The 12,534-nt window shown below is 49.4% G+C and overlaps 1 protein-coding gene across 4 annotated transcripts in view; it reads left to right on the top strand.

Annotated features, from left to right (window-relative positions):
* The window catches only part of ECE2 (endothelin converting enzyme 2), a 34,942-nt gene extending 24,801 nt beyond the window's left edge, over positions 1-10,141 (top strand). For all 4 annotated transcript variants that reach the window (XM_012642114.1, XM_012642126.1, XM_012642133.1 and 1 more), the window contains 12 exons: positions 1,913-2,101; positions 2,798-2,940; positions 3,323-3,437; positions 4,546-4,656; positions 6,083-6,181; positions 6,286-6,363; positions 7,348-7,451; positions 7,649-7,759; positions 7,882-7,949; positions 8,130-8,320; positions 8,434-8,529; positions 9,205-10,141. In XM_012642114.1, coding sequence (XP_012497568.1) covers positions 1,913-2,101; positions 2,798-2,940; positions 3,323-3,437; positions 4,546-4,656; positions 6,083-6,181; positions 6,286-6,363; positions 7,348-7,451; positions 7,649-7,759; positions 7,882-7,949; positions 8,130-8,320; positions 8,434-8,529; positions 9,205-9,381 — 1,482 coding nt within the window. In that variant the 3' untranslated portion in view covers positions 9,382-10,141. The remainder of the gene's footprint in view (positions 1-1,912; positions 2,102-2,797; positions 2,941-3,322; positions 3,438-4,545; positions 4,657-6,082; positions 6,182-6,285; positions 6,364-7,347; positions 7,452-7,648; positions 7,760-7,881; positions 7,950-8,129; positions 8,321-8,433; positions 8,530-9,204) is intronic.
* Positions 10,142-12,534: the final 2,393 nt, after the last annotated feature.

The raw sequence follows: 12,534 nt of genomic DNA, 5'->3' as shown, positions 1-12,534 counted from the left end.
TCTGAGGTGGGAAAGAGTATGGCCCATTGACCATACTCAACAGGAGAGGGAAGCAAGAGGGGAGAGTGGGCCAACTCCTTCCAGACAGGTATGTAGACTCATATTATGCATGAGCATTATGGGGATAATTTAGGATTTATCCCAAAAGAAATGGAAGGGGAAACTCAAAAGTGGTATGAACAGCTGGGTGTGGTGGCTCACACCTGTAGTCCCAGCACTTTGGGAGGCTCAGGTGAGAGGACCACTTGGGGCCAGAAGTTTGAGACCAGCCTGGGCAATGTAGTGAGACCCCATCTCTTAAAAAAAATTAGAAAAATTAGCTGGGTGTAGTGGCATGCACCTGTAGTCCCAGCTAATTGGGAGGCTGAGGCAGGAGGATCGCTTGAGGCCAGTAGTTTAAGACTGCAGAGAGCTGTGATTATGCCACTGCACTCCAGCCTGGACAACAGAGTGAGACCCTGTTTCAAAAAAAAAACAACAGGTGGTGTGAACAGATGTGTGATTTGACATCACCTGAGTTAGAGGAAGAGATAATGTTGACAATGCAGGAGAGAACCACATCGTCCAACACTTTGGAAAAGGTGGGGAGAAAACCTTGGGTTTGGTTGTCAGCATGTCACTGGTTGCCTTGGCCAGGAAGCCTCCGGTGCTGGGATCTAGGGGAAGCTGCAGTGCAAAAGGTTGAGATAGGATAAAAACTAGGAGTAAAGCCGGTTCAGGAGAGTCTCAAAAGTAAGTCTTAAGCTGAAGGGAAGGAGGTAGGGAGAGAAAGGGGTAAGGTGAGATCACTAGTTGAACTCTAACCAACCCCCTTAAGAGCTGCGATGACTGAGATTGGCACTTAAACTTCTTCCTCTGGCGCCAGAGAAATGTTGAGGTACAGAGAATGGATATTAAAGAATCTAAACACTTGTCAGTAAAGTTGAAAAGGAGATGGCCTTTGGGGATTAGGGGAACCCAGGGTGGGGCTTCAGGTTAGGAGTGGGAGTGGTTTCTGGGAGGAGAACCGCTGGGAGTTGGTGCTGCGCAGTGCTGAGGGGCTCTTTGCAGATTTTCATCCCTTTATTCAACAAATATTCATTGAGCACCTAATATGTGGCAGGCAGTGTGCTCACGCCTGAGACTGTAGTGGTGAATAAAGCAAACACAGCCCCTGCCTCATGGAGCCCAAGTGCCAGCAGGGTGAGGCCACATGAGTTTGTCCATGGCCCTGGGGTCGTCAGGCCTGGGTCACATTCTCACTCTGCCACCTGCTAGTTTGTGATAGGAGTCAAGCCCTGTCACCTTTCCAGGCTCGTTCCCTCTTGTGTAAAATGGGACTCATATCGGCTTTATGGAGTTGCTGTGAGGTGTGGAAGATACACTGTATGTAAAGCTTCCAACAGAGAGTCTGATATATGTATATATACGTGGTCACTAAATGGTTCCTTTCCATACTTTTCTCTCCCTTGGAGACCAGAGAGGAGTGGAGAAAGCAGCAAGTTTGAGGCCTGGCACGTGGTCACTGGTGGGCAGGGACAGCTAGACAGGCTTCAGGAGACGAGAAGGCAAAGCAGTATAGGAAGCAGGTCCATCCACTGAACAGGTCTTCACAGAGCACCTATTCTGCACTAGGCCCCGTTCTGGGCCCTGGGGATATAGTGGTGAATGAGCTGCTGAAACGTGGAACAGCGCTCTGCTGGTGTACCTCCCTCTTGGGGAAATAGGTGATAAGCAGGTACACGAATAAATAAACAACACAGAGCAGATGGTGGCAAGCATTGTGTCAGAAATGCAGCTGGGACATCCAGGAAGGCTTCTGGAAGGAGGACAAGCAGATGAGAGAGTGAGCAGCGGTGGTGGCCAGGCAGATCCTCTCAGCCTCAGGCAGGATGTGTTGCTGGGCTCTGAGGACTATTTGGGCCCTTGACAGGTGCTCACTGCCTACCTGGACTACATGGAGGAGCTGGGGTTGCTGCTGGGCGGACAGCCAACTTCCACACGGGAGCAGATGCAGCAGGTGCTGGAGCTGGAGATACAACTGGCCAACATCACGGTGCCCCAGGACCAGCGGCGCGATGAGGAGAAGATCTATCACAAGATGAGCATCTCAGAGCTGCAGGTGGGGCAGGCAGGGGACTTGAGGGGCCAACTGTGGCATGGACCACCCAGCTTCCCTTTATGTCATCTTCCTGAGGCAGCCAATCCTTTCCTCATTTCCTTGCTTTTCTGAGTTTCCCATCTGTACTTTTGCTATCCTAGAAAGAAAAATGGTGTCTATTTTAGGCCACCTCTCACTGGGCCATCCTTGGGCCCCTTTCTTGTTGTCTGGGAATGCGTAGAGGAATTGTTTTAAAAATTTATCACAACTTGAGTGAGATGTCCACAAAACAATGAGAATAGAATGGAAGCTTCTCCTGGAGGGCCCCTATTGTGCCAGGCATTAATGCTTTAGGTGTTGGATTATGGAAAAGTTGGGGATGGGGATGTTTCTGGAGGAGAGGCCAGGTATATGGGGGAGGGTGTCAGGGGCATGGTATTTTATCAACCGTTATGAAAGTATTTGGATATCTGCACCCCAGCTGAATATCACACATGGTGGTTTTCCTTGTGTAGTAAGTGGTTGGGCTCCCAGATTGAGGAGTACTCTGGCTTGGAAAGGGTTTATTGCAGGAAGGAGTCACCAAGCAGCTAGCAGCTGTTGCAGCTGTTGCTATGGCAATGGGAAGGGCTTCCAGGCTACAGCGCATCAGTGGGGGAGGGGTCTGCTGGAAGTCAGGTGGACAGGCTGGGAGGCCTGAGATGTTTTTGCTCTCAGGCTCTGGCGCCCTCCATGGACTGGCTTGAGTTCCTGTCTTTCTTGCTGTCACCGTTGGAGTTGGGTGACTCTGAGCCTGTGGTGGTGTATGGGACGGATTATTTGCAGCAGGTGTCAGAGCTCATCAACCGCACGGAACCAAGGTGGGGGGTAGTCCAAGGTGTGGGTGGTGGGATTCAGGGCTCTGTGGAGATCTCTGGCAGGGAATGGGCATAGTGGACTGGTATAGCCAGATAGAGCGACATTTGATAAGGTGGAGGACCTTCCAATTATCAAATCAGAATGTCTGCAGGCTTTTTCTTCTAGGCTAGGGTCTCATGGTGCCCATTTGTGATCTCTATTCCCCTACCTCGCTCCAACCTTACTTCTACAGCCAGGTGTGTGGTCCCAGGGTGAAAGAGGGACTCTGGGACAGCTTCCACATATACCTCTCAGGAGTCCTGCTGCCTGCATATTCCCAGGGGCTGTTTGGGAAGGAAATGGTACCCCACCTGTCCTTTCCTTATTTTTTGGTCTGGATGCCAGTGTCCTGAACAATTATCTGATCTGGAACCTGGTGCAGAAGACAACCTCCAGCCTGGACCGACGCTTCGAGGCTGCACAAGAGAAGCTCCTGGAGACCCTCTATGGTACCAAGAAGGTGGGCTCTCTGACTCTGCCTTCACCTTCTGATCCAGTCTGATGCTGCACACTTTCCGTGTGTCAGGCACCATTCGCCTCGTGGTACACAGGTGCATAGTATGGAGCACAAAACTTGGAATCAGCCAACTTGGGTTCTAATCCCAACTCCCTTGGGCATGTTACCCAGCCTCTTTGACTCTCCATTCCCTGGACTATAAAACAGGAATAACTTGCAGGGTCATCAGGAAGATTAACTGAGTTAATACAAGTAAAGCATCTACCAGTGCATGGTATGTACAGGTACTCACTCAGCTTTGATGACGAGGATGGAGAAGACGAATAAATACTGTTCTTAGTTTCACGGTGCCCCATTAAATGGGGGGAGTGAACATGTAAACAAATACATTAGGGGCAGGTGCAGTGGCTCACACCTGTAATCCTAGCACTATGGGAGGCTGAGGCGGGAGGATCACTTGAGGCCAAGAGTTTGAGACCAGCCTAGGAAACATTGTGAGACTTTGTCTCTGCAAAAAATAATTTTAAAAAAATTATTAGCTGAGTGTGGTGGCACGTGTCTGTAGTCCTAACTACTTGGGAGGCTGAGGCAGAAGGATCACTTGAGCCCAGGAGCTGGAGGCTTCAGTGAGCTGTGATCAAGCTACTGCACTCCAGTCTGGGCAACAGAGCAAGACCTTGTCTCAAAAAAGAAAAAAAAAAAAAAGGAAAGAAGTAGAGTTAGTAGACACTGGTGATAGACTGACTGTGGGGCTAGTGAGATGAAGGAAGCTGAGTGACTCCCAGGTTTCTGTCATGAGGGACTGACTGGGTATAACATTGAGATGTGGATCTGAGCAAAGAAACTTCTGGACTCCAATGGGCATTTTAGAAATGTAAGAAGAGAGTGCTAAGAATAGAGTGGGCAGCACACGTGTTCTACTGAGGTTTCGACGTTAGATTTGGCATAACTTTGAGATACTGCCTTTCATTTTCCCTGAGGAAGAGATGGCACCCCAAACCCAGGACTCTGTTGCCCTGAGCTGAGAAGGGCTAACCCCAGAGACAGAGAAAAGCCCTCAGACTGGAGGACAGAGCCATCTCTGGGGGCCTGATCCTTTGTCCTTTAATAGTCCTGCGTGCCGAGGTGGCAGACTTGCATCTCCAACACAGATGACGCGCTTGGCTTCGCTTTGGGCTCCCTCTTTGTGAAGGCTACGTTTGACCGGCAAAGCAAGGAAATTGTGAGTCTCCAAGGTTCTTCCACCATTACCCCCTGTTTTATTTAAAATTCACTACTTAACCAGGCACAGTGGCTCATGCCTGTAATCCCAGCACTTTGGGAGGCTGACACGGGAGGATTGTTTGAGGTCAGGAGTTGGAGACCAGCCTGAGCCAAGAACAAAACCCTGTCTCTGCAAAAAACAGTAAAATAAGCTGGGCATAGTGGTTTGTGCCTGTAGTCCCAGCTCCTCGGGAGGCTGAAGCAGGAGAATCTCTTGAGCCCAGGAGTTTGAGGTTGCAGTGAGCTATGACAACGCCACTGCACTATAGCCGGGGCGACAGAGTGAGACCCTGTCTCAAAAAATAAATAAATAAATAAAATTTACTATTCATATATGTGTGGACATATAGAAAAACAACTAGAAGGAAATTCATAAACAAATGAAGAGTGGTTGCTTTGGGCATTGGGATTATTTTTTGGTCCTTTAAAGTTTTCTGTATTTTCCAGTTTTTCTATTATGAGTTTATGTTAGCTATATACCTGGAGGAAACACTATTTATGTATTAGGAGATGATAATGGATATGCTGAAAGTATTATCTATAAAGATGTTTATGGTAGTGTTGTTGATAATAGGGGGAAATGAAAACAGCTTAAATGTACACCCATAAGTTAAAGGAAAAATAAATTGTGGTTAGGATGCATTATGAGGCAGCCCTTTAACTTTAAGTGAAACTTTAAGTGAAAAAAGGTGGGTTTCTCTCAGGAGCTTGTTTCTGAAGCAAAAAAAAGAAAAAAAGAAAAAAGTGAGTTTCAAAAAATATATATTATACAACATAATTCTGTATTTTATATGCATATCTGGGTGGGAAAAACAGTAGAAGTAGATAATCAAAATGTTAGGTGATCTCTGAATGATTGGATTATAAGTGGTCCAATTTTTTCTTAAACTCTGCTCAATTTTCCAAATTTTCTATTAATGCCCTTCTTTTGTAGTCACATAAAAACCGATGCAGCTGGGTGTGATGGCGCACGCCTGTAGTCCCCACTACTTGGGAGGCTGAGGCAGGAGAATTGCTTGAGCCCAGGAGTTTGAGGTTGCACTAAGCTATGATGACATTGCTGCATTCCAGCCTGGGTGACAAAGTGAGACCCTGTCTCAAAAACCAAACCAAACCAAACCAATGAACTATCTTAAATTTTAATATGAATTTAATTATCTTATTGTCAATTAAAATTTTTAATTAATTAGAAAAAAGCCATCCACAATCCCGGTACCTTCACAAATGGTGTTTCTTTCTCATCCTCCCCAGATGCTCAGTCTTACTTCACAAGTCCAGGCATTCCCACGTCTCCCCTGGAGGGATAGGAATGGAGCACCGGGGTGGATGGGGACAGGAAGGCATTAAGTGCAGGTAGAGGCTGATTTGTGCCCTTTCGCTCCCAGGCAGAGGGGATGATCAGTGAAATCCGGACTGCCTTTGAGGAGGCCCTGGGACAGCTGGTTTGGATGGATGAGAAGACCCGCCAGGCAGCCAAGGAGAAAGTGAGCTGTGGCTGGGGTTAGGGCGCCATCTTGAGGTGGGGATGGAGCATACAGTTTTGCTACTGGGTGCCTGGGAAGGGAAACCCTCAACCTGGTCTCTACAGGCAGATGCCATCTATGATATGATTGGTTTCCCGGACTTCATACTGGAGCCCAAAGAGCTGGATGATGTTTATGATGGGGTGAGTACCTGTGCTGACCAGTACTGAATTTTACCTCTGTTGGGGGCACTGTTCCCTGGGCTCAGTAACTGGGGCTCAAGCACTGGGAGGGAAGGAGGTGCTTGTTGGTTCCTTTCAGAGACGGATGGAAACAACCAACATTGCTTAAGTGTTGGCTCTTTGCCAGGCTACAGGCCAAACAGAAGTGAAATATAGTGTTAACAAACGGGATTTGGAGTCAAGCCTGAGTCAAATACTGTTTCTACCCCTAACTGTGTAACCTTAGGGGTAGAAACAAGATCTCTCCAGGCCTCAGTTTCTTTTGTCTGTAAAATGGGGATCCTACTAGTACCTCCCTGATAGGGTCATTGTGAGAATATAAGAAGGCAGTACGGATGTATGTACATACATTCTGCCTTCTTTTATTCTTTTGTTCTCACAACAACCCTATGAGGGTTGTAAAAAACACAGCACCTACAACATAAGTGCTCTTTAAATATTGGCAGTTATGGCCAGGCGCGGTGGCTCACGCCTGTAATCCTAACACTCTGGGAGGTCCAGGCGGGCGGATTGTTTGAGCTCAGGAGTTTGAGACCAGCCTGAGTAAGAGCGAGACCCCGTCTCTACCAAAAAAAATAGAAAGAAATTATCTGGACAGCTAAAAATATATAGAAAAAATTAGCCAGGCATGGTGGCGCATGCCTATAGTCCCAGCTACTCGGGAGGCTGAGGCAGTAGGATCGCTTGAGCCCGGGAGTTTGAGGTTGCTGTGAGCTAGGCTAATGCCACGGCACTCACTCTAGCCTGGGCAACAGAGTGAGACTCTGTCTCAAAAATAAATAAAAAATAAAATATAAATATTGGCAATTATTATTTACTAAATATTTTACTTTTATATGTGAACAAACTGAGGCTTGGAGAGGTACTGATTAGTAGCTAAGCTGGGACTATTATCTTCTTCAATGTATTCTTTTGCTTGCTTTCTACTTCCTGCCATTCCCATAGTATGAAGTCTCTGAAGATTCTTTCTTCCAAAACATGTTGAATTTGTACAACTTCTCTGCTAAGGTGATGGCCGACCAGCTCCGCAAGCCTCCCAGCCGAGACCAGTGAGCGCAGGAGCCACAGACAGTTGGGACAGGCAGTGGGAGAAGTGGGGGCAGGTTTCCCGGGATGGGGGAAAGGGGTGGCAAGACTGACCCCAGGCCTGAGCTATGAGGCCCTTGTAGGAGCCAGGGCAGGGCTGCTGGGCTGGGAGGGACATCAGGAGAGCCAGAAGCCTCAGCCTCTCCCTCTTCCTCCCCAGGTGGAGCATGACCCCCCAGACAGTGAATGCCTACTACCTTCCCACTAAGAATGAAATCGTCTTTCCTGCTGGCATCCTGCAGGCCCCCTTCTATGCCCGCAACCACCCAAAGTGTGTCTGAGGCAGGAGGGGCTGGGTGCCGGGGTCTGGGCCTGTGGGTGAGCTGGGAGCAGTGCTGGAGGGATTTAGAAATATCCCTGCCATGTCCTCACTCAGCATTCCTCACCTACCAGGGCCCTGAACTTTGGTGGCATTGGCGTGGTAATGGGCCACGAGTTGACACATGCCTTTGATGACCAAGGTAGGGCCTATGGAGTTGTCGCTTCCAGCCTAGAATTCCCAGTGGCTCCTGCAAGGCCATGGGGTGTTGGGGGCATGCCCCAGGGGTGCTGGAGTCTGTGGACCAGGACTGGTGGGGATGCTCCTGCCCTCAAGGGATGAGCTCTGGTCTTGGTGGGGTGCAAAGGTGAGTTCTCCTCAGGGCGAGAGTATGACAAGGAAGGGAACCTGCGGCCCTGGTGGCAGAATGAGTCTCTAGCAGCCTTCCGGAACCACACGGCCTGCATGGAGGAGCAGTACAACCAGTACCAGGTCAATGGGGAGAGGCTCAATGGCCGCCAGACGCTGGGGGAGAACATCGCTGACAATGGGGGCCTTAAGGCCGCCTACAATGTGAGTGGCCTGGTTGGCCCTCCAGTGGCTGAGGCCCACTGGCCTGGGGTGAAAGTGCACTGGGTGGAAGGGCACAGCCCCTGGTGGACTTGCTGCCCACTGCTCCTCCCCAGGCTTACAACGAGTGGCTGAGAAAGCACGGGGAGGAGCAGCAGCTGCCAGCCGTGGGGCTCAACAACCACCAGCTCTTCTTTGTGGGATTTGCCCAGGTATTGACCTGCTGGGAGGCCTGGGGTCTGCCCCTACATCATTAGAAGAAGTCTGGGGCATGCAGGAAAGGGGCTGGGGAATGGGCCGAAGTGGGGGTGTGGAAGATGGCTGGGAAGGCCTGTGCCTGGGCCGCTTGGCTGGGGCCCACCACAGCAGCCTAGGGAGGCCTGAGAGAGGAGATCGCAGAGGGCAGGGATGCCCTGCTTGAGGGAAAGGGGTGGAGCAGGCATTGGTCCTCACCGCATTCCTGAGGGAGGTATGGAGGAGGACACTAAAGCTCGGGGACACAAAGTGGCTTGTCCAGGGCCGCCCAGGGATAAAGTAAGTGTCAGAGCAAAGACTCAAGCAGAGTCTCCTCTAGGTGCTTTGCATCACAGCAGGCAGCCTCTGGGGCTCTGCTCTTTTCCTCAGCTGTGTCCATGCTGGGCATCCCGATGTCCAGAGCAGCTTTGGAAGGGCTTCGAGGAATTTGGGAGGGAGAGGGTGTTCACCCGCTTTGGTGTTGTTGACAGAGGGATTGGAGCTGAGATGCAGGCTGAGCCCTCTGCAGTGTCCCTGAACTGAGGCACTGGAGCAGTGGTGGTTTGTGCCCCATGATGGCTCTGCTGTAGCCGAGTCTACGGCCCAGCTCCACACTAGACACCATATGGCCCCATGTCTGTCCTGGCCTGCAGGTGTGGTGCTCAGTCCGCACACCAGAGAGCTCTCACGAGGGGCTGGTGACCGACCCCCACAGCCCTGCCCGCTTCCGCGTGCTGGGTACTCTCTCCAACTCACGTGACTTCCTGCGGCACTTCAGCTGCCCTGTTGGCTCTCCCATGAACCCAGGGCAGCTGTGCGAGGTGTGGTAGACCGAGGTGAGGGGAGGAATGGCTGGCTGTTGCCAGAGCCTGGGGCGGATCTCCCAGAAAAACTGTTTGCTCCTGGGTTAGGAGAAAGCAAATGCAAGCCGCGCTGGGTCCAGCCATGCCACAGCACAGGTGACATGAATACTAGTCCCTCTTTAACCACCACATCGTGCCTCTGCCTCCGGCAGAGCCCCACCATTCACTGTGACATCCTTCTGTGTCACCCTGCCTGAAAGAGGTCTGGGCTGGAGTGCCAGTTCCTCCAGGAGAGTCTGCCTCCTCTGGCCCCAAGCTCACTCATGGGGTTGCTATGCCTGCCCGACTCTGACCTTGCAGGCCTGGGTGGTGTATCTCCCTGCTTCTCCCCAGGGCTCACTCAGTGCTACCTGCCAGCCCCACCCTCAGGAGCCACCCCCACTCCTGGGCTCCTTGTCCTTGTGCTGCTGTTTCCAGTACTGCTGCCAGCCCTCACTGACAGATGCCCTGTGCTTAGCTCCTAGTGGAAGCCTGAGGGCCTGTGAAAGCTTCCCTGCTGCCCCGTTTCCCTGGGCTGAGAGGGGAAGTGTGAATGCGTGGGGGGTGCTGGTTTCTGTATCTTAAGGCACAAGTCTTAAGGGGTGACTAATTCCTCCAGGGCCAAACAGAAAAGCAGATAGAGCAGGGAGAGGGAAGGACAGAGTTTATTTTTACAGGGAAGAGGGTGGGGAGGGCGTGGACTTGGCCCTATAGGACCCTGTGCCAATAAATAGACACACATCAGTCAGCTTGTCTCTTCCTTCAATCCTGTTTTCATTTATTCATTTACGCATTCCACTTGGGTATTTATTGAGCAACTATCGTATGCCAGGAACTCTTCTCGAGACCCATTTACTCACTCGCCAGATATAAGGGACTGTGATTTGAAGCCCTGAGAAGACAAAGAAAAAGAAGCAGGGTAGAGGAATGCAATGAGGTTGAGTCTGACAGGGCAGAGTAAATCCTCTGCTCATTGGTGGCCATATCCCCATTGCCAGCTGTTCTATCGCTGGAAGGAGTTGCTGCTCCCCTCCGCTGGTGCATGCAGCTGGGCTTGACACTGAGGCTGGGTAACCACCGGGCCAGGGTTGGCTTAGGAGATGGGTGACTCTTACCCTGTAGTGGAAGGAATCCCTGGCCAAGGTAGCACGTCACTCCCTGGAGCTCAGAACACTGGCCTCTGCTCGTAGATGAAAAGATAAACATTTCCTCATGGCCTCAAAGGCTCAGAGCTCCTGAGAATCAGCCATTCCACCTACACTCACTAATCAAGGCCTACCAAGTGCCAGGCACAGAGACTGCAAATATAGCTTCTATGCTCCAGAGTGAGGGAGAGAAAAGGAACATTTATTGAATACATCTTGTGTTCCAGGCACCTGTGCTAGTTTCTTTATTCATTCATCCATTTATTAATTTATACATTCATAGACTTACTTTTTAAAAAATATATTGATTACCAAAAATACTTATATCAGGCACTGGTGATAGAAAAATGAATAAGATGGGCAGGGTGGTGCGCCTGTAGTGGCCTCCCAGCTACTCAGGAGGCTGAGGTGGGAGGGTGGCTTGAGCCCAGGAGTTTGAGGCCAGCCTGGGCAATATAGGGAGACCCTATCTCTTAAAGAAAAAAAAAGGAAAGAAAAGAAAGATGAATAAAATGGTTTCTTTCCTTATGTGACTCCTCCCCTTCTACTGGCACTTTCACCTTCATGAACTCACCTAATCCTCATCGCAACCATACTTTGTAATTACTCTAGTCTTCACTTTACAGATCTGACCCTAACCACTTCACTACAAAGAGATCTGGACTGAAATTGAGGCTTTGATAGTTGTATAAACTTGAGCCTGTTCACTACCCTCCATGAGCCTCAGTTTCTTCACCTGCAAAATGAGAACTACAACAAAATAGTGGAAAGAGTCCAACTTCAATTCTCTTTAAAACTCAGTGCTCCCCAAGGTACAAGTAGGGGTGCGTTTGTTGAGTTTGGAAGGGGAAGAGTGAAGCTTTGGCAATGATTGTTGCTGGGGTCCCTGACTCCTCAGTGATGATGCTGGCATGTGTCCCACAGTCTATATCCTGCCCCAACTCTTTAGGGCACCAGACTGACCCATAAAGAACTGTATGTGGATCCCTGTCATGTTACCTCAAAGTGCTGGCTGGTCACCAAGACAAGGAAATAGCTGACTACTCAGGAAGGAGCAAAGTGTCTTCTTGAACTCCTTGACTGAGGGAAAGCATGGCCTGAGCCTCTGAGAGTAGAAGTCCAGGGTGGACAGCAAACTGTATTGGAAAGAGGAGGGCCATCACATCTGGAGACCTGGTCTGGCTCCAGCTCTGTACCTGCTAGCAGTGTGACACTAAGCATAGCTCATCTCCCCTCTTCAGGTCTCAGTATCCTCAGCAGTCTGTAAAATAAGTGGATTGGATGAGACAATCTCTCAGGACCATTTCAGCTTTAATGCTTTAAGAAGTGAATTTGTGGGCTTAGCAAATTCCAGAACCCAAAGAGATTTTAATAAATGACTTGTGAAGTTTGGGTGTTGCATTGTGGATGAGATTTACAATGTCAGAGAGCATAATGACTTGAGGAGAGAGGTTTGGCAGGATAAAGCCTTGCCCTTCCTCTGACACTTAATTTCAGAGGCCAGCTTAGGATTCTGACCCGCTGGCCACTGTGGTATTAAGACTTCATATTGCAAAAATGTCAAAGTGTCAAATAATAATAACAATGATAATGATGATAATTGCCAGCTTTCATTTACTGGGTTCCTATTTTGCTTATGCTAAGCATTTAAAAAATATCATTAAATGCCCACAACAATTTATAAGGAGGTTCTATCATTGTCTCTATTTTACTAGTGGAGAAACTAAGGAAAAAGATTACATAACTTCCAATGTCAGACAAGACAGATTGCATTAAAGTCAGATTTGGAACTCAGATGCTCTTAATCACCATTAGTTAGTCTTCTAAGTCATGGCAGAATTAAGACTCAAACATAGACATTTACCTTCTGGGCAATTTCATCATGCTTCCGAGTGGGACCATAACCAGCAGGTACATTTCCATGCAACTCAGCTCCCCTGGGCCAGGCACATGTGACAACCAGGCAGCTGCAGGAAACTTAATCACACATTGTGCT

This window comes from Propithecus coquereli, unplaced genomic scaffold (assembly GCF_000956105.1).
Source record: "Propithecus coquereli isolate 6110/MARCELLA unplaced genomic scaffold, Pcoq_1.0 Scaffold10, whole genome shotgun sequence".
Lineage (NCBI taxonomy): Eukaryota > Metazoa > Chordata > Mammalia > Primates > Indriidae > Propithecus > Propithecus coquereli.
The sequence above is the reverse complement of the archived record's forward strand: the minus strand, read 5'-3'. Positions and strand labels throughout refer to the sequence as shown.